General features: G+C 35.7%; 4 protein-coding genes and 1 long non-coding RNA gene across 13 annotated transcripts in view; 2 read left to right on the top strand and 3 right to left on the bottom strand.

Annotated features, from left to right (window-relative positions):
• The window catches only part of LOC143147301 (uncharacterized), a 44954-nt gene extending 36632 nt beyond the window's left edge, over positions 1–8322 (top strand). For 6 of the 7 annotated variants that reach the window (XM_076312426.1, XM_076312427.1, XM_076312429.1 and 3 more), the window contains 15 exons: positions 710–902; positions 979–1115; positions 1193–1400; positions 1676–1837; positions 1910–2191; positions 3119–3367; positions 3426–3601; positions 3667–3816; positions 3892–4174; positions 4426–4635; positions 4698–4848; positions 5038–5260; positions 5338–5467; positions 5541–5661; positions 6248–8322. In XM_076312426.1, the coding sequence (XP_076168541.1) occupies positions 710–902; positions 979–1115; positions 1193–1400; positions 1676–1837; positions 1910–2191; positions 3119–3367; positions 3426–3601; positions 3667–3816; positions 3892–4174; positions 4426–4635; positions 4698–4848; positions 5038–5260; positions 5338–5467; positions 5541–5661; positions 6248–6963 (3391 nt within the window). In that variant the 3' untranslated portion in view covers positions 6964–8322. Of the gene's footprint in view, positions 1–709; positions 903–978; positions 1116–1192; positions 1401–1675; positions 1838–1909; positions 2192–3118; positions 3368–3425; positions 3602–3666; positions 3817–3891; positions 4175–4425; positions 4636–4697; positions 4849–5037; positions 5261–5337; positions 5468–5540; positions 5695–6247 lie in introns of all 7 variants that reach the window. The other variant, XM_076312431.1, reaches the window with a different exon arrangement.
• Positions 463–6850, bottom strand: LOC143147308 (uncharacterized). Its single transcript, XR_012992232.1, has 3 exons — positions 6244–6850; positions 2987–5609; positions 463–2886 (listed from the first exon to the last, which is right to left on the bottom strand). It is a non-coding gene; the product is annotated as an uncharacterized LOC143147308 (long non-coding RNA).
• Madm (MLF1-adaptor molecule) lies at positions 7605–15940 on the bottom strand. 2 transcript variants are annotated; one of them, XM_076312435.1, is made up of 11 exons: positions 14957–15939; positions 13826–13912; positions 13081–13305; positions 12858–12988; positions 12664–12758; positions 10619–10702; positions 10259–10546; positions 9903–10062; positions 9616–9802; positions 9411–9530; positions 7605–9310 (listed from the first exon to the last, which is right to left on the bottom strand). In XM_076312435.1, exons 1-11 carry the CDS (start codon positions 15083–15085, stop codon positions 9008–9010), a joined length of 1809 nt encoding a protein of 602 aa, XP_076168550.1. In that variant the 5' UTR covers positions 15086–15939; the 3' UTR covers positions 7605–9007. The 2 variants fall into 2 exon arrangements, with proteins under 2 accessions (XP_076168550.1, XP_076168551.1); XM_076312436.1 differs by lacking the exon at positions 13826–13912 and having other exon boundaries at positions 14957–15940.
• Elp5 (Elongator complex protein 5) lies at positions 14756–17314 on the top strand. Its single transcript, XM_076312437.1, has 2 exons — positions 14756–16060; positions 16308–17314. The coding sequence occupies exons 1-2, from the start codon at positions 16000–16002 to the stop codon at positions 17108–17110; spliced, it is 864 nt and encodes a 287-aa protein (XP_076168552.1). The 5' UTR covers positions 14756–15999; the 3' UTR covers positions 17111–17314.
• A 353-nt stretch (positions 17315–17667) lies between these two features.
• Anchor (integral membrane protein GPR155 homolog anchor) overlaps positions 17668–21507 on the bottom strand; it is a 3892-nt gene continuing 52 nt past the window's right edge. The window contains exons 1-12 of one of the 2 annotated variants that reach the window (XM_076312433.1): positions 21331–21507; positions 21022–21172; positions 20820–20945; positions 20442–20731; positions 19560–20371; positions 19414–19481; positions 19193–19339; positions 18985–19124; positions 18750–18912; positions 18506–18680; positions 18225–18411; positions 17668–18137 (exon numbers count right to left, since the gene is read on the bottom strand). The exon at positions 21331–21507 is cut by the window's right edge and continues 52 nt beyond it. In XM_076312433.1, coding sequence (XP_076168548.1) covers positions 17824–18137; positions 18225–18411; positions 18506–18680; positions 18750–18912; positions 18985–19124; positions 19193–19339; positions 19414–19481; positions 19560–20371; positions 20442–20731; positions 20820–20923 — 2400 coding nt within the window. In that variant the 5' untranslated portion in view covers positions 20924–20945; positions 21022–21172; positions 21331–21507 and the 3' untranslated portion in view covers positions 17668–17823. The remainder of the gene's footprint in view (positions 18138–18224; positions 18412–18505; positions 18681–18749; positions 18913–18984; positions 19125–19192; positions 19340–19413; positions 19482–19559; positions 20372–20441; positions 20732–20819; positions 20946–21021; positions 21173–21330) is intronic. The other variant, XM_076312432.1, reaches the window with a different exon arrangement.

The following is a 21507-nucleotide window of genomic DNA, read 5'->3' as shown; positions in this document are numbered from 1 at the left end:
GTCGATCGAGACCAAAAAATAATTGTTAAAAACATTCATTTATTAGTGCAAAGCAACCTAACCTGTAACCTAAACAACGCCTTTCATACACGATTACGTATCATAGAAAAAACCTTGTTTCCAAAGTAACCGTTCGGAAACGTTTAAAACTTACAAAATTACATCGTAAAGAATCGATTACTTTTTGAAAATCAATCATTTGGAGCGACAAATCCAACTTTTAGGTAAAATCGAGCAAAATAAAGCATGTGCGACGAAAAGAGGATGATGCATTTAAAATTTTGATTAATCATAGCGATAGGTCAAGCAAGTCAAGACTGACATTTATCAACTCGACTACTTCAAAGTTCGAATCATAATCTGATCGAGCATTTGCGTGCGGGGGGGGGGGGGGGGTATGGAATTAATATCTTTCTAAGGTGTGAAATTCTCGATAACAAAGGTTAATCTATAGTATGCCTAATTGTTTACTGAAGGTAATAAAAACAAACATCGATCAAATGTCTCATTGGTTTTATATTTATACCGTGTCATTTATAAATACGTACAAACGTCGACTTAATTTCTGAGACAAGCGATCTTATAAAATGTTTATTAATTTTTGTTATTAACGAGCACGACAACTTGAACGATTCGCGTTATCGTGATCGCACACGAGGACTAGTAAACGCGTTTACAATAAATAGAAAAATCATAAGTATCTTTCTAGGGCCAAGTGTAACTTGGAACACCGCAAATGTAGGCCGCAATCAGAGATGACGTTTCACTTCTTGGGGAACTCTGAGGATGGAGATAAGATTCGGGAGTCCTTGAACAGGCTGGTGCAACGTCGACGACTCAGCGAGATCATCCTTGAGTCGACTGACTTCACATTTCAACAAAAACCTGCTCTCAGAATACAGGTATTCGCCCAATTCCATTTCGTAGTTCATCGTCGTGTGTATCTCGTTCATCCAATAACGATTATCATCCCTTCAGAGTCTCTATCTTGCCAACGTGAATGAAGTGCATCTAGGAAATTCGTTCAGGCTGTTTTGCACCATTCATGGAAGCTACAGCATGAACATCACCTGGTACAAGGACAATATGTTGGTGAATGTTAGCAAGGCCATCAGGTGAGGGCGTACCCTGCTTCGTGTAACGATACCATCCGGTCCTTTGCTCGATCGACAACGCGATTCCCATTGTTTAGAAAGATCTCGTACGCACATTTCCCGAACGATGCCAGCACAGACATGTACACGTCTATGTTGAGCATCGAGAAGGCGACCTTGCTCGACGCGGGCCAATACACTTGCCAGATAGTCTACTGGGGTGTTCAACAGTGCAAAAGCATCTACGTCGACGTGAGGGACGAACCAAACGTAAAAGTGATGCCAATGAGTGCAACCATAGAAAAGGTAAGGTCGATACGTCTCGTAAAAATAATTAATTCTCGCAATACCACAGGAGAGATCACACCTGGGTCCAAACCGACACATAATTTAATCTTGCACAAATATTCAGTTGTTCGGAAAGTCATTTCGTTTTTTTTTTTTTTGGTGAAAATGAAACACCATTTTTTTAGAGTGTATAAACATTTTATTAAATTATATATTCTCAATTTTTGGAAAACGAAATGATTTTCTGAACAACGACGAGGATTGGCAACCATCTAAACTCTTTCTTATTCCAGGGGGGCAGCGTACAGTTAACGTGCACGACACCCAATATGCCCAATATAGAAATAGGGTTCGGTTGGACAAAGAATAAAGCGTTGCTCAAACTGGAACCCGGCAGTGAGGTGTGGGAGGACCTTTATCCTGCTGGAAGTATATTAAAAATAACAAACGCACAGGTAGTGGAGTTAGAGATTGTTTCTCGTGTTATTTTGCCCGATTGTTTCTTCATTCTTGTTTCACGATTTTAGAAGTCTGCGATATACACGTGCAACGTGGCGTACAACTCCATGTCCGTGCGCGTGGAGATCGTCAATCGAACCATGATACCGATCTGCGCGAAAGGCGAATCCTGGGGCTTGAATTGGCCGGACACGGTTCCAGGCTCCACGGCGTTACTGGAGTGCCCTCAGCACTTAGTTGGCAACAAGGTGTCGAGGCTGTGCTCGATGAAGGACGCGACCACCCCCGAATGGCAAACTCCCGACTTCCATTCCTGCTTCTACAAGCCCCTAACCTCGCACTACAACAGGGTGCTTATCGGTCTCTTGATTCTTATCCATTTGCCAACTGTTGTACAGTATTTTCAACTTATCGGTAACAGAGTTGGGCATATTTTATCCGAATAACGAATAACGTACAAATCCTTTAAATTAATTCAAAAAGCAAGGCAAGGAGTATAGATTTTATTCGAGTAACATTTTCAATCAATTTTTCGAATAAAATTCGAATAGAAAGTACGAACAAAACATATTTGAAGCAAGAAAATAACCAAAAGTGTGAAAAACGTAACAAAGTTTCCTTGTCTCTATAACTAGGTAAATATTTTAATTTCCTTTTTTAAACAGTACTAAGAGCTTTCTCAAAAATTAAAAATTCCACTGTGTAGAAACAGATTGTACCTACAACTAAGATTGTATTGAAATAATTTAAAGGAAAAGGGAAGAAACATTGTTCTACTCGTAAAAGCATCCAATTTTTAATAATTCATAAGAGCATTTACTGTACGTCATATCGAGTGTCGATAATATTGACATATGGTATCTTTATACCTAATAAAATTTTATTCGAATAATGCCCAATTCTGATCAAAAATATAGTAGATTCCCGTTTAACCGACTCTTTAGTGTTTACGAGTGTTTACATTCCCACCCTAAACAGTGACAAAGATAGACATCGACCAATAGCGACAATGCATGCGATGGTAGAGGAACTAGTTGACCATAAACTAGAATGGGGATGGAAACATTCGTTAGCCTTCTTCTCGTGGACGAATTATAATTACCATAATATGAATGAAATGCGAGAAACTTGAGAAAAATTCTTACCATGACCAGATATTTTCAATTTTTCGCACACCTCTGTCAAATAGTTAAACAGAAACCAGTTAGCCCTTCCAGTGTCAAGGATTAAGCGGTCCAAAATTATTAAATAATTATTTATGCAATTTCTGGTTGCAGTTTAAAAGCCTGACGCTGGGCTACCAGAATACAACTGGCTCCGAGACGATCTACGCATTTTGGGAGACACTACGATCGCGAGCACTGCCTCTTTATCCCGGCGAAGGGGACCATATTCTGAGCATATTGGCGAAGATTGAACATTACCAGTACAAAGTTGATCCATCGGATCTGCACGTCTCGACAGAAGCTCTGATACGTATTATCGACCGCATACTAACGGACGAAAGCTCAATTTTGAGTCAACAGGTAAGAGGAACTAGATTCCATAACTTGTCAGAGAGAATGATTCGTTTATCGTTTCCAGAAAGTAGTACTGCTCCTTCAAATTATGCGACGAAGCTTGACGCACTCCTCGAACATAGAGACTCAACCTTACAAACACCTAGCCCTGTCCTCGTTGGTGGTGGACGTCCAGAAATTGCAACAACACAATGGCAACAGTATCACGCATTCCCTGCAAATCCCTACGGATGACTCCATGTAATTATTACTCCAAAAACTTGATCAATCGTTAACCTATCCTTGACATGGCCGATCGTTTCTAGGTATCCAAGTTGGTACGAGGATAAAGTGACCGTACGATTGTGGAAGAAACGACACCGTAGTATGAAGTCGAACAACACCCTCAGTGGAATCGTGATCGTTTATAAAAACGTGTCCAATTTTCTTCCAACGGCCTATGTTAAGGAACTCGAGTGAGTGATCCGAGTAACCCAAGGCTTCTTGGCACCTGTCTTCGGTTTTTCCACTCGAGCGTTTTGATTTCACAGCGATGGTACGGACCTCGAGTACCGTATCAATTCCCGCGTCATCACGGTAGCGGTACCTGCTTTCAACCTGGACAAGCACAACAAGATATGGGTGGATCTACAGGTGAAACACGTGCAAAATCAATCCAACTCATGGAAGGTGTCCTGCGGTCTCATGGACGATATGGGGGCCTGGGACTTGAACAGCTGCATCGCCAGTATACTGCCCGGAGACGCTGCGACTCATTGTTTGTGCCCCAACAACGGGACTTTTGCCGTGTTCTTAACGGCGCGTGCACTTAGAGTAAGGTCGCGCGAAATATTCTCGAGATAGCAGAGCTGAGATTGCAGGTCAAACGAGTATTAGGTCGTTTCATAATTTGCTGCTTCTTTTTTTTTTTTTCTTTCAAATAAAAATTTGTCTGCTATCTAACAAAAGATATATCGTTCGGAAGCTTCCTTTCAAACAGACATGTAGATTAAAAAAAAAAAGCTTTACTAGATTGAATTTGAAAATAAACAGCAACTTACGAAACAATCCAATATATTCTTCAGGTAGTATTGGCAAAGAAGGAGCAAACCACGTTCATCGTGATATTCGGGTGCGGTAGCTGCTTGGTGCAGTGTCTGCTATCGTTTCTGATCCTCGGAAGCTTCTGGTGGAAGAATCGAAGCTGGCTAAACTTTCTGAAACTTCAGTGCTGCGGTGCCATGATCGGGGCGATGGCCGTCTTCATCTATGCTGTACACAGCAATCTCCCCGAAGTAATTGAAACATCATGGATGAAGCTTCATGGAGCCCGTGCCACTAAATTATTTCATTTCAGAGTTCCTACGCGATCGTGGCGATAGCCCTGGAGGCGTTCCTCCTTGTTGGTTTGTCCGCACCAATATCGGAAGCATTAATCATCTACGCGGGCTTGACGCAAGTCCAACCTAATCAACACTTCCAACCCACTGTTATTGCAGTCATTACCGGTATGTACACATTAACATGTTGTCACGATAATTTTTCATATTTAAGAATATCCTCGACATTTATTCAAATTGTAACATAAAAAGTTACACTAGTTTGATGTACTTGTGATTATATAGCATTATTAATGACAGTAACGTTATTTAAACATTTACAAATATCATTTTGTTTACACTTTTGTTCCGGTTTAGGTGTCCCTATCTTGGCTGTACTGACCACCGAACTCACGCACAAGAGTACTGGTTGGATACACAAGACTTGGTGGCTGATCATCGGTAGTGGAGTCTACAACATATTTGTAACATGCGCCACCATGATGTTCCTCGTGTTCGCGTTGCTGTACTTTGGGATTCTGCACAAGGCTCACGCTCTCGTCGAGGAGAACGTCATGAAAAAAGAGGTGATAGAAGCAAGGTATAGAATTGCAAGTTTCATAATCAGACTCGTGTAATCATAATTACTTAAACACTGAGGAGCTTTTTTGTGTTCAGACTGCGAATGCTACACCGCGCTGCCATCGTTATATGCGGTGTTATTGCGATGGAGGCATCCTCCATTTTCTACATAAACTCCACCTCTATTGTCTTCCACTATGTGTTCGCTTCTCTCTCTTCAGTTTTGGTAAGCACATAGTTATTGTTCTCAATGGTTAACAATAATTACTGTCCTTTATCAATGATCTTTATAAACACAGGGATTCGTTATAATAGTGGTCTATATCGTGAACGGTGACTTGGCCATCCTAGATTTCATCCTAAGAAAACTGAAATGGAAACAAGATACTGAGGAAGAGATAACGTCTGAACCGATCAAAGGTATCTCATAAAGGAAAGCTACAAAGTCGAATAGTACGTTGTAAACCACAACTGAATTTTTGTAATTGATGCTACTGGAAGGCTTCTAAGTGTAAACTGCATCTTTCTGAAAGTCTAGTCAGTTTTAAAGCAAGAGCAAAGACAAAAGGAGAACCCCAATTTTTGTTCTATGGACGAACTAGGTTAAACTACACACAATTAGTCTTACTACAACATTAAAAGACTTTGGGACTTAAGGCACCATTTGATAAAATCCAAGCAATAGCTAAGACTATTGAGACACTTACCCAGAAATACATGTAAAACCCCATTTAAACCATCCCTTTTTGAAAACTCAATTTTATTGGTAACCATTTACCGTGTCACAAATATGAGTATCTCAAACATTAATCATAAAACATACACCTGTGAGCTGAACGTGTATGAAACATACACCCTTCCCTTTTGAACTTAGACAGTCGTCGAGTTGACTCGCAAAAGGACACAGTTTCCACCCAGAAGCCCGAAAGGGTACCAATTTCAAAAGCTCGGGTCGTAAACGTCTAAAATGTATTACTCGAAACCAGATTTATTTCTTTGTACTTAGTGTGCTCGAAGAACGGTGCGGAGGTGGAGAATGACACAGCACCACCACCACCCTCGCTAATCATTGGAGAGTCCTATTTGGAAGCTCGCGGAATTGCAGCCGGTAGTATAGACATGCGCGAATTCGTCAACGAGACTTCATCATCGTACTCGAAGCCTTCCGTCCCCGTCGCCGACAGATTCTTGCCGGAGATACGCATCGACCATTCCGACGACATAAACCTCGAGAATTATAGTACGAGCCCGCGAAAGTATCAGGAAACGGTCGTGTTCGACGCCATGTTCCCTGCGCGTGCATCCCACTGCGCAACCGAACCATACAACAGCAACGAATGCTGCAGTTTCCGCGAGTTTGGCAAATACCGAGAACCTCAAGGACAACAGACCTTCGTGCCACATCATCCGACACCCGAAACCTCGGCAAAAGTTTTGTGCAGTGCGGACGTCGAGTCGCGTTTGAGCGGACTGCCAGACGTGACGTTAGCCGTGAAAAATGACGTCGAGCTACTGTCCACCACAGAACTGAACAGTAGGGAACATGTGAACGTTATCCCCGATATAGCTAATACGACTGAACGAAAGCAACCGGACGGAGAAGAAAAAGCACCCGAGATCGTAATCATGAACTGCGAGGCTACCACCAGCGGTATGCTCGATCGTATCTCCCATGACCTTGACTATTTGTTGAATCGTACGCATTCCACAGACGGTCCTTAGATTTTCGGTTAAGGTACGCGATCCATGGAACGAGTATAAAACATTTTAAAAAAGTTTCGGATCGATTTCTCATTTCTTTCTACGAAACATTGGTTTAACGAAGAAATACAGAGAAAATCGACTCGACATCGTGCATCCAAATAAATAAATAAATGTCAGTACTTTTTAAAACATGTTATTATTATTGTCATCGTTTATAATGTTATTCGACGTTATAGTTTATCACATAACAAAGACGTTAGCATTGTAAAAGTCTTACATTATGCTTCCAGGTGTGTTAAGCTAAACACAACTTGGAAGATGTACAATTTTTCTTTGTTCATTAATCACCGTATGTATACATCTTATCAATCTCATTAATAGTTCTAGAAACATCGATTATAAAAAAAAAACCCGTTGTAAGGACGTTTTTTCATTACGTTCCATCCGTAAAAGTGTTTTACATCGAAGACGTCTCGTATTTCTCCTTCCGCTATAAAAGTCACATAAATAAATTTTTTATAGGACACATTCGTTTTAGACTCGTATTATCCCTACTTCCATACTTCAAATCAACGTACGAAACATATATAGAAGGAGAAACCGGGGACAGGAAGACAGGAACAATTTCAATGAACAAAAACAAATTTCAGGCAGTGGAATTCCGAGTTATAGTATTTATTTATCACTGTCATCGTACAGCCCTTTCATAATATCCACGATTCAGTCGTCGCACTTTTTTCTCGATTTATAATTTGAATTATAAAGCTATACATTCAATTTAGTTTGATAATCTACTTACATACTTAAGATCGAAGTTTATGCTGTTGGTAATAGTTTTTACCGCTAGTATGGTTAGTCGTTTGCTTAGTGAAATGCGTCACTGAAATTTATTTTACCGAGGTATGAAATTGGAGCAGTATTTCTTGGCCAAGCACGTGTTATAAATGCAAAAGACATAATAAGGTCGGTGTTAGTTTGTTAGCACTCGAATATACCTATATGACTAGTTTTCTGTGTCAACAGATTTTCTTAAAAATATAAATTATTTACAAGGATTTCAGCTAATTTTATCGAGATTTAATAATCTTGGTTTAATCACATCAATAATACCGAAGTATAGGAGGGCCGTGGCTGCAATTGATCACTATTTCTAAAACAAAAGAAAGGAAACCTGGTCTCTTCTTTTATTTCATTCTCGTGAACAAGAAACATACGGTAACTCAAATAATAATTCGGGATAAATTACAACATATTGAGTATTAAAGCGAAAATAAGTGCGGAGTTTATAGTCTGTTTTTCTCATATTCATTGTTTTCGCATTGCTGTACGATCAAACTAGTTCTGTACCTAATAATTAAATCGTTCCATCCTCTTGTTCTTTCATTTAATCTGTCAATTTGTATATACAAAATAAATTTCTATGATACATTTCGTCACTTTGCGACAGAAGGTGATTATTTTATTTCAATTGTTACTTCAAATAATTTATCCAAATTTTCGCGGAAATTTAAACATTTACTAGTAAAATGCCCTTTTATCTCAGCCTAATAACAGGTGACAACAATCAGACGTGAAACAGGTATAGACTGATTCGTAATAACTAGACGCAGTTTCCATGCTTGTTACATTCATAATCAACATTCTCGTTAAGTTGTACAGGTTAACTGGAATTGTAGAGCACGTCCTTTATTTTCGAATTAGGATTACCTAATTTAAACCCTAGCTTCTGAAACTACCTTACGATTTAATAATAATAATAATAATAAAATAAAAGTCGATCATTGAATAAATGGAATTTGACGTCGATACGTCAAACAGTTTGTAAACAAAATATTATGATCTCGATAAAAAAAAAAATCAATATTCGATTATACTGCGTCAGCGTTTAGCCTAGTGGTTTAGCCACGGCGCCCTTCTTATTCCATTTTTTTTTTTGTTGTTTTTTAAATCATTTAATTCCATTCTTTCTTCCTGTTTACTTAAATATAAAAATACATAGCCAGTCTATACATAGAGCGTGCAAAGTGGCACAGTGAACTGAGTTACCAGATATCCTGGATGGTTAACTACCGCTTTCAGTATTCGTCGGTGGTTCTGCTTCGTCGTGACTTTTGCTCGTGTTACTCAACACGGGGAGACCTGAGGTTTTTGGCAGCGGGTTAGTTACACTATCACTATTGGATGTTGTCGCGTTATACATAGAATTATCAAAGTGTTGCAAGCATGGAAATTCTGGACCAGGCAGCAGTAAAGTAGTTTGGGTGGGAAGATTAGTTAATGATACCATTCCTGGTGTCATCATTTGCTTGTTAAAGCAACTCCTTAATGCCTCTTCGATTAAATTTCCTATCTTATCACGATCGTTCTACAAAAAATCGTAGATCCTTAAAAATTTTGCTCGTGAGCACAGACGACACGTATTATATTGTAGATCAATCTAACGAATAATCAATGGAAATAATTACCTCATTAATGAACCCAAAATGTACAAGCTCCTGCGCGAGAAGCATCGAGGTGTCTATTTGGCTCACGGGACACGTCAATTGCCTGTTCATTTTGTCGTCCATTCGTAACAATATTGTCATCTATAAAATATACCAGACATAAAAAAACGAATACAATTTTGACGATGTTCTTACAGTAGCTCTCACATGTGTTAGTGTCACTCACAAGTAATTCACAACTTTCTTCTCTAGGCTTTACGTTACACATCATATTAACTACTCTTCGAGACTCCACGTCCACTGGTTCGGGTGTGACCGACTTCACGGATTCAGTCACTTCGGGCGATATCGCCCTGGGTCGAACAGGTGGTGGTAGTTTTGCCATAAATGCTGTCAGAGGGTATATTCCGTATCTGTCGACAGAGAAGATAGTCGGTATCGTTAACAGACAGGGGTCATCGTCGAAAACTCACCCGACACGACGCCGACGTACGATCGTTTGTTTATACTCACTTTACATCCTCGACAAACTTTTCTAACTTTTCCGTAACAGGAATTTCGCTTAATCGAATTTGTTGCGGCGGTCGACCTTGATATTTTATTTCGGCCACTACAGTATCGGGCCCGTATAGCCTTTGCAACACCTCGTCCGTTATTGTTTCTGAAATGTTGGCTACGAAAACAAAGAAACTATCAGCAACTTTCGAGGAACCTTTTCCAAATGTGCTATCATTATCGCGACAATCGCCAAGTTATCTAACATTATAGAAACAAAAAAAAAAAATAAAAACTGTTGTATCTAGTACGTGGAATACTAAATGTCATGAAATCGTGCAAAGATAAGATAAGGGAAACATTGTTTAACTTACTGGCTGAATTAACCAATGCATGAGCTGCAAGCAACTTCAACGAGTGTACTTCGAACAAAACAGGATGAAAAAGGAGCTCCCTCGCACTCGGTCTACTAAGAGGATCTACTTGAAGACATTTCCGGATAAAGTCTTTCTGTTGGGTATCATCTAAAGATTCTATCGTCTTCCTAACATTCTCTTCAGTCACAATCGTGCCACTATCACCGTTTCCTTGAATTTCTAGCGCTGCCATTTCCAGAGCGCACATTCCAAATGAATAAATATCAATGGCTGGGGTTACAGAATCTAAAAAAAGGGGCAAATTTTAGTAAATTACGTTTCAATAAAAAATGACATTTTATATAATAAATGACTTACTTCCATATTCTGGTGCTACAAAATGCATGTTCTTCATGTTTGCTCTACAAGTTTTAACATGATGATGGATTGCATCAGGAGCCACTGTAATTATGAAAGAAAAAATATCATTATTGTTACAAATTGTGCTCCAGGTATGTGAACATAAAAGTGATATATTTATATGAAAGTATTTGACAAGCAATGCGTTAGAAAACTTTCTATATGAGGCAGCAGGAATTCTGTGAATCTCTCTGATACAAAAATATAACAAAAAAAGAAGACTACCAGCGATTCAATCTCCTTCCATTTGAATACCTGCCACCTCTGCCATAATAAGTAAATTAATAAACCTCTAGAAAAATTGCGTTGTAACTGAAAATTTATCCTAAGAGTAACTTGAGCCCTCATACAATTAATAATTTTCACATATACATATGTAGGTATGAAAATGCCTCTGGACAGGAATAAATCAATTTAAAAAATGTATCATATAAAATATAAATAATTGTTTCACAAAGGTAGTTTACACATTTATTCTGGACTATATTCACATTTTGAAGAGGCACTTTTATGGAGCACGGTAAAATTTTCAGTGGGAAGAACGGAATTCAAGGAGTTCTTTTTATTGGTGATCAAGGGTACAAAAAAAAATATTAAAATACAATGAAAATGCGTGCGTTAGATGGTTTAGAAGGGCCAAAAGACGTATAGACGCCTTGCCCTTCTTCGTTGCAATTCATTAATTCGAGGAATGAATAGTGCAATGTAATGGCACTAATGGTATTAAACTAAAGAAACATTAATATTTCATATAACCACTCTACCAATAATTAAGATGTATATATATATACACATATATATATATACACATATATACATATATGTATATATAACATATATATATATTCTACATATAGAAATGGGAGTGTTTACCTCATTACGACTACATTACTTAGCTGGCAATAGTCGTCGATTATCTGCCAAATGTATTTTCCGCAAATTCATCATCTTTTCAGAATTTACACCAACTGAAGAACATCGATGTCGCTTGACTTATCCTCTGGACGGACGAAAGTACGATTGTACTTCCTCTCTCTTCAAAGACTTTGCTGTGTTTTTCATTATCTAGATTAGCCTATCTGCTACAATTAAAAACGAGGACTCAAGTTACTCCTAATATGTAAAAGCAGTTTACACACAATCTTTCTAATAGATTTATGTTACTAATAGACACGTACAAAAAAAAACTGTAGACCAAATGTAAACACAGTAATAATGATCATATAAACGATTCTGAACCAATTGATTTAATTACAATGGAGTACTATAAACACACTAAGTTTCCAGTAGATTTATCAGGGATATCCAGTAGAAATAGTATTCATTTGCCATGTCAATGATCTCATTGTAAGACTCAATTAACATTATCTTGCAAAGGAAAGAATACATTACTGAATCACACTCTCTTTCACACATTATGATTTTTTATAATAGAGCATTCTTATCAAAATATTGTTTACACATCATTCAGTTTAATATTAGATAATACATGTTACAGTATCTGTCAGACAGAGATTAATTTTGTAATTGTATAAAACTTATTAATTACTGTTGATTGGCTTATCGTAACAAGGGCCGAAGAGGCAATCACAGTAATAGCAATATACGTACTTTGCTTGTACCCCGTGTAAGAACAAAATAAATACCAGTTAGGTCACAGTTGTTATTTCAACTTCACTGGTTGGTTGATTAATAATCCTATATTGTGATTTTTTTTTATTTTTCTTCCATGAAAATTATGAGAAACAAAACTATTAGCCTCTCATAGTCCTGTGAATAAAAAAAAGGGAAGCGCCTTGCAAACTCCTATTCCAATGTATACTAAATAATTTCATTTAGGGATAAATGCTCTCTTGAATACCTACGAGCAGCTACGTATCGATACTTATTAGCAGAGTGTTTCAGTATATAAAGTACACATACATTGAGACTGTACTCTTTTGGATATTAAATATCCTTCGCAGAATGAAAAGTTTTTTACATTTTTCCACAAAAGTACTTACCTGAGCCAATTTTTACAAGCCCATTATGTTGTATAAATATAGTGTCACAAGTGAGATTTCCATGAATAATGGGAGGTGAACAGGAATGCAAATAACTGAAATATTTTTAAATATATTAATACACACATAATATAATTTGAAGGTACGAAATCATAATTTAAGAGATTTTCAACTAATACAAGAAACCACATTACCTCAGTGCAGATAATATTTGGGTACACCAACGTTTCCATGCTTGCAGGGGTAATTTTTTCACATTACGCTTTGTTCGTTTTAGGAACTGTTTCAATGACCCAGAGGACATATACTCAGTTATAAATATAACCTGATAAACAATATAAGAAACATTGTAAATAACATAAGTATTATTCAGAAGCCAGTCCAAAATTGAAGACAGAATTTTATTTGATGACTCACTCGAGGTTTATCATTGTGAGTATCCGTCCAATACCTATGAAACTTAACAATATTGGGATGTTCTAATTGCGTAAGATTCTCGAATACAAGTTGTATTTTTTCTTCTTGCGCTTTGAAGTTTTTTCTTTCAGAAAATTGCACCTCGTTCCAAACAACTTCAACACCCTCCTCTGTATCCATTGCCAAGTAGGCACAGTCGATTCCTGGTACATCGCGTTGTTCCACCTAATTAACAAATACTATTTGTAAAAATGTCTTACTCTATTTACACACTGTTAACAAACTGTTTAAATAATTTGAATCAACAACATAAGACGCAAAAAGTTAGTTTATTTATATCTATAGTTTACAAATGTAGTATATACATTAACATTTATTTACAATGTACAAAAGCTATACAGAGCAAAAATGAAACCAGACTATTAATACATTTTAAGGATCTATATGTGGTGTAACAGAATATATTACTGCAATCATCCATTTTAAAGTTACTTGAAGCACAACTCAAACAATTTCATGCCTATTTGCCATTACATCAATGTGACCTTGCAAGGAATTTAAGGAGGGGAGATAATTCAGAGTAGGGATTGTCATTATAGGTACTCATGGCAATGTACTACGTTAAAGTAACAAATACATTGTCCCCCCTTAAATTGATGTTACATCTTTCAATTAAATGTTTCAAAACATGGAACAAAATGCATAAAACAAAAGAGATAGCCTATTTTCCTTTAAATAGACATACCTCCATTTCAGTGACTTCGTTTTCACTGCCTCTGACTGCTCCAAAGGTAGAGCCTTCGGCTAACGTGGACTTGGAACCTACATATACCTAACATAAAATAATAGTTATTGAACAACAAATACACAAACATATTTTTTACTTTTGCTTCAGTGCTACTCGTCTTGTACATTGTTCACAACACAAATGTTAATGCTCTAACTCTGAAATAAATGAATTTTTAATACATAAAAATATACATCAAGCGTTGTAGATTAAACATTAGTCTATCTTCTACTTCTAACAATATTACATATTTTACAACTGCAGGGGACGTGTTAGAACAAAACAGTCTTGTGTTAATGTAAGTAGCCGATGGTCCAACTATGCCAATTTATTTTTAGGATGAAATATGAAAGAGATTGCTGTTGGTAGAAGCTTAGTGCCAAGAAGATGTTGGAGATCGATCGACAGATAGTAAGCATTCAAATATGCTTAATGTTTATATGAAAGTATGTTTTAATAATCTGCAAATATTTTCTATATGATACGTCTAAGTTCATACATTTAACAATCCTGATAAAAAGAAACAAATTTTATCAGTTATTTTATTAACTCTAAACAATTTAAACTAAATTAGAAATAACATTATTTCAGATTTCTTTCTTTAACTTTAAAACCACATTATAATTAAATATTAATAATTTAATTACACATGACATTAAAAAGTTTTAATTTTCTCTGTAAGATCTGTAATTGACCCTTTCAAAAAACAAAATGTTTGGCAGTAAATTTCAATTTTAAAGTACAAAAAAGGTAATTATGAAAACCATATTCAGTTTGATCCCAACACTTAATCATCTTTTATACTCCGTACCATGAATCGTACACACACATATTTCAACGGTCTACTGAAATTATGTTCTCAGTGGACAAAGAACTCATTGCACGGAGAAAAGATATCTTTGTTGTCGTCTCTTGCGCAGAAACAAGACAACAGTGGTTAAAACACATACAGAGAATCTACAGATCGAACAATTTTGGAGCTGTACAAACTGTGATGAACTGAATTCAAACGAGTGAACAAATGTGAGATATAAACAAATATCGTAAGCGCAAAAAAAAAATAGGAAAAAGAAGAAGAAACGAATGTACCTCTTCCCGGCGTTTGAGCCACCGCCCGCAGGGGCTCTCTTCCAGGATTTCACTCTCATCCTCAGAATCTTCACCACTTTCCCGCGGTGACTTGTGCTCTGGGTCCGTGCTGGAGCGACTCCCGGGCATCACACACGCGATTAGTTGAAGGAGTAGCACCGAACAGAGCGCAACGCGGCCAAAATCATTGGTGGTAATTCTTCGACGGAGTTTTTCCTCAATATTGCATATTTTGTCGCCGAATGCACGCACACGAACTCGTCAACAGTGAACAATAACTACCAGTCAACGTCGGAGACAAGTGTGATCTGGCAACCAGCAGTAGCAGCACTCACAGTGACACATGCAGCGACAACCCGAGTCGCAGGAAACCCGAGCTGCGATATTTCTGATCTTACGCGGTTACGCGCACGGATCCACGCTTTTCGGTTTCCCTCAGGGTTTGGCAGGTGTACCGGACATCGCGCAAATCGCTCGTTGATCAAACTGTCAAAATAAAAACCTCTGTTATGAGCGAAATAGGTTCGATGTGACACACACTCTGGTATTCATTTTCGCTCTGTCTTCGGTCACGTTCGCCCAGTATGGCGATCACCGTGCACCGCACCCTTTTCGGGCCAACAGCGGCACCACCTGTCGACCACTAATTTAACTACGTCCTCGAGCTTATCGGAAAACGTAACGCACACGTTTGGCTAAACCGACCGTGACAAATTGTACGAGGCGCACTGTATCTTATATAGCGACGTAGTTTGTGCCCATGCGACGATTACCTACCGATACGAAATGCCAAAAACGACTGAAGTAGTTGAGAATTTATTCTTAAATTTTGTAGACGTTGTGACGAATATTTTAATGGTTTGAATAAACATCTGTTTAGATTTTCGAAGTTAAAGATACATACACTTTAAAATGTATTGCGTTCGAGACTGATCTTGAAATGTGTCGCACAACGAACTTTCAATACGACGTATGTGTATCAACTGCGTGGTTATTGATTCGATAGTTGATTCTGTTCGTAACGCTTGGTTACGATTAATGCGATGACGTCCATTAAAACATTGCCTTTGTTGAAGGGTGCGAAATTAATTGTCCTTGACGAAGGTGCGCTACTATATTGTTTAAAAAGGAAAAGACACGTGTGTGTCAGAACTGACTAAATTTTCTTTGAAATTAAAGCGAAAAACAATATTTCGGTGTTTCATCTATGATAATACTATTTTAAAATAAATTTCAATTTATTTTACATAACGGGCAATTGTAAATAATGAAATCATTTAATTAGATTTGTTCCATTTCAAATTCCACTTAAGTAGTAGTTTAGATGATTATTTGTATATACATATTTCAGGAATAGATAGTATGTATGCAAGAAAGTTAATCGCAGGATGGATACAAGTATGGAAAGCTAAAGATCCTGATCACAAGTTTGAGGTATTATTATTTTCTGATCCAGAGTCTACATATCAACAAGAATCTAAATCCTTCATGTCAAATAATGTGAAGATATATGATTATTACACTATCAATACAGATACGGTAGACATGAATGCCATTTACAAGAAAGACTTTGATATCCTCGAATGTATTTTAAAAACTACAGAAAGAAAGTCTACAATGATTGTTGACTGCCTATCATCTTTGATTTTATTTGTTGGTCTTTCAAAAGCCTTATGGTTCTTAGAAACATTAAGTAAACAAGTTCCACAATTAATTTGCATTTATAGACGAAACTTTGTAGAAAATGAAATATCATGTATTCAAACATTAGGTACTACATATGTAAGAGTAGAACAATTTCCAGATGCAAAAACAAATCTCAACTATATGGTAGAGTTTATACACCGTAAAATAGGAGGTAAAATTTTACGACAATGGGAGATAGTGATTCAGAATGATGTATCTTATGAAATTCAGTCAAGGGAAATTGAAATACAAAGTAAAAAATCGAATTCAGTATATGAAAATCCTAAACAAACAATTGAGTCATCATTTAGGATAGAGATAAATGAAAATGAAATGAAACAAAAAAAAGAAATGGTATTACCATATACACTTAACACAAATACAGCAAATACGTCTAAAATTCATTATCAACCAGAAGATATAGATGATATTGACGAAGAAGATCCTGATGATGATTTATGTATCTAATTCATTACTATATCTGCAGTAATAGGAAGAATTTGTGATAAATTACAAATCATTATACATATAATGTATGAATGATAATGTTTCAAACAGAGTTATTCACTTTATATTTGTTTTACATTTCATACAATTTCTCAAAGACTACATAGGAACAATATATTATAATAAAATCATAGAATAAAAATTTCCTTCAAAAAATGCTTGACACATATGAATTTTATTAATGTATCATACCTTAACATTACGAAAAGTTAGAATCATCTTAATAATTCAATATGTAATACATATATACGTACATACATACATAACATAATGCATACATTCTAAAAAAAGGCTCTGTAGAAAATACAGATATTCAAAAATACTATTCTAACAAAAAAAAATTGTAATACTGTGCACAAAACTAGTATTTAAAGATAGAATACTAAATGTTAATATTCATCTTTGATGTATTTACATTAGTTGAATTTTTATTATATTACTTTCTTTGGAGACATTTGATTGTGTAATGATATACTTGTCAGTTACACATTTATCATAATTAACAAAAGCACATCCCATAAACATAACAAAATTATGGTATATTTATACATAAATCCATAAAGATAAGTAAAAAAATAAATAATCACATATTTATTATCTTGTAAGTAATTAACAATTTAAAAAACCTATAAGAATGAATTTAAATTGTTCAGAACTTGTTCGAGACACGTCAATTAACTATTGAAAGTGTAAAGCAAATTTTGATCACAAAAATGATGAGTGCCATCAATGTGCTGTAAAACTCTACTTTCTAATAAGCGACGACCATATAAAATAGCTTCATTTCTAGTTTGTGCAAGACCAGCATCGAGTAACCAATTAACTAAATCAGTTCCAGTAAAAACACCTTTGTATACCTTTAACAAGCGTCTGCGACATATCGCTATGCGAGCACGACATTCAGTTAAATGACAACGATTAAATTGCTCCCGGATAGCCTTTGCTTCTGTACTTAGCTCATCTTCAGACGGAAGCTGTAATTCTTTCCCTATAAACGTTAAATTTACCTTGTATACTTAGGGTATAAAATCACCAGAAAATTAAAACTGAATATAGAAGTAATGAACGATTTTACCAGTACACCATTTGCGACACGTTTTTTGCAACCAGCATCCCAGTTTTCCAAGGCCGGGATCTAATCCAAAGATAGCAAACGCGATTAACGACTGACCAAAGTTTAAAGCAATATCAAAGAACGCCAGTTCCGCATAAACTCCAGTCAATTGCTCCGTAATTAGTGTTCCAACTGATATGGATAAACCCTGTCGCAAAGTATTGTATAATATTGATTAGTTTAAATCTTCACAATAACTTTGGATTAGTGACAGAAATTGGAAAATTCCATTGTTTGCTCACAATAAGCATAGAGCACAGGAGTAAAATGAGGAATACAAAATGTCGAAGTATTTGCGGATCGTTCGTTGCATTTCTTTCATATTCAGGATTTAAACATAAATCGCAGTCATCAGTTTCATTATAGTTACTTCTGCAGACTTCGTTTGGACAACCATTTGGATATTCACAACCAATACTAAAACAAGTAAGTAATATTTGAGAAATGTAGTTGCAATACTTGTCAATTTTTATACAATTTACTTACATTTGCGTACGAGAAGTAGGAGGAACGAGATCTTCAACATCGATCACGCGTCTTTCAATGTCATCATCGGTAGAATTTTCCATATTATCTGGTAAATTAGAGGAAGATGCTGAAATATGTCGGCGCTGGTATCTTTGTTGTAAAACTAAACAACCCAGTGTAACTGTAATAGACAAAACACAATTTAAAAATGTTTCATATTATTAAGTTCATATATTATCTAGTGTAAACATACCAATAAAACAAAATATTAACAAGAGAGTAGATGTTGCAGCTTGAATTCTACCAAACTGAAAATTAGGATTTCTAAACTCTAGTTCAGAATCTTTTGGAGTTATTGTACTGCACATTATAATCACTATTAAAAATGGAAACCTGTAAATACATGTAATTTATAGTTATCTCATCCTTCTAATTATGAAAAAAATTATTTCTTTACATACCCCCATCCAACAGGGAAAAACCATTTTTGCATATTTTTAACAAAGTTTAAAGAACAAGAAGTTAGGTACAATAAAGTTGCTGCTATCGCCATTGTCCACATGCGACTTGCATATACTCCTGTGGTAATTAAAATGAACTGGACATACCTATAGTGATTTAAAATTACAGTTACTAATGTAAAACATAAATAGAATGAACAATAGAAAGTAATGTAAAGTACCATAGAATTGATCCAGTATTATGTGTTTCAAGTTTGGTCCAAATTATCACACCTATAGCTGTAGCTAACTAAAATTATAATTTCTATACATAAATTTGTACTACTCTTTATATAGATTTTAAATTATTACATGTATTAGCACAAACCTGTGCAATTATAATGCATAATGTACATCGATGAGTGACACATTTATATTTTTGTCTTTCTAATCCGATAAGACAGATTATTAACCACACACAAGCTGCTATTGAAGCAATACTTAGGTCAAAGGAAAATATATTTAATTGATGTGTGTAATTTATTGGGGTAATTCCAGCAGAAACTGCGTCAATTAGTTTTGCCGATACAAACATAAGCGGAGCAGATAAGAATGTGCAAGCAACCATTGCTGATGCAATTAGGTCAATTTCAAGATTGTATCGAAGAGTAAAAATAAATAAAGCTGGCGCTGTTGGAATAGTACCATACAAAAATCCATATGTACTTAAATCCTGTGTATCTGTAGCATTTTCTCCAATATTTAGAAGAATAATAGATTCTCTTATAACCAATGGAAGAACCAACAATTTTACTGATATTAATATGCCAGGTATAACAAGAGCTGAACCTTTCAATTTGTGCACTTTACCAACCATCATTAAACCCAAAAGAAAGAGAGCACTAGCTGAGAAAGCACTGCCAAATACATGTAGAACAGTGGCAAGTGCATATGGTACTCTATGACTGAAAATAAGATTTCCAACAATACCAAGTATTGTCATAAAAAGTACTGGATTTAATGCAATTCCCTTCACAATAGAATAAATCATATTTTTGTAGTTATTATGGTTCTCAATACTGCGTTTACCAATTTCCAATAATACAAAACCAATTGGATTTAAAATAGCCAACGATATTGGTGCCATTAAATACAGATATGCAGAATATTCTGGATGTATTTCTTTGTATATTGCATCAACTGTAAATACAGGTCACTATTAATATAGTATTATTAAAAGCACATATAGTATACTCTATAGTCTACTTACTCATAGGATATCCAATAGCAAAATCATTACTCTGTGTGGTAAATATTGCAAAAAGTGCAGCACATCCTGGGTTCGATGGTCTTTTAATAACTAAAGATATAATAAGTACGATAAAAAATACACAACCTTTAGCTAATAATACAGCAAGCAGAAATTTCCAATTTACTAGAGTGAAATCAAGTTCTGCTAGCGACATAAAAATTAAAGATGGTAGAGCAAATGTTCCTACAAAAGTATTTAGGCCATTTGCTTCTATCTTTGTAATAACATTGAACCTTCCAGCAATGTACCTGAAATATATGTAATTTAATTTATCACGTACAAATTGTTTCTTTGTAATAATAGAATTCATATCCAAAAGAGTTATATCAAATTTACCCGCATAATATAATAGCAAAACATTGTATCAATGCAAAATACAAATTATCTATTGGTTTATTTTCCATTGCAGCATACTGCTGCATTTCTCCCAAAGGAAACATGATTATTGAAATTTCCTAATTCCTGTAAATATAAATTATACGTCAAAAATTAAACATCCTTGTAATCTAAGCAAAAACAATAATTGATAGTTTCTCACATGTATATGTATGATTGCATTATAATTTTTCATAACATAATGTTGTCATCTTTCTAATATAACTTTATTGTCCCAAAATAGAAATTTGTTCAACATTAACTTCATATCAATTTCATCTTCATTCAAAATATTTTGACTCTGTTTATATATTCTGAAAATTTGAAAAAACTTAAGTATATTTTTTGAAATAAGAGGCGACATATGTTCATGCATTAGATGAATTTCGCGTGTAAAAATAAAAAAAGTAATGATAAAATCGTTAATGTGAACCGTCAGAAAATGCGGTGCACAATTAATTTTGAACATTACAATAAACATTGCGCAACGCGTACGGCAACTTCCACTTATCGTGATTTACTGCAAATATTTCGAACATGTTCAACATGTCAATTTCCTTCCATTTGTAAAGAAAACAAAAAGTACGCACAGGAAACTGTCAGAAATCTCTTCAAGAGGACCATAAAAGATATTAATATTGGATTAATG

Source organism: Ptiloglossa arizonensis, chromosome 5 (genome assembly GCF_051014685.1).
Source record: "Ptiloglossa arizonensis isolate GNS036 chromosome 5, iyPtiAriz1_principal, whole genome shotgun sequence".
NCBI classification, from domain to species: Eukaryota; Metazoa; Arthropoda; class Insecta; order Hymenoptera; family Colletidae; genus Ptiloglossa; species Ptiloglossa arizonensis.
This window is presented reverse-complemented; position numbering and strand designations above follow the sequence as displayed.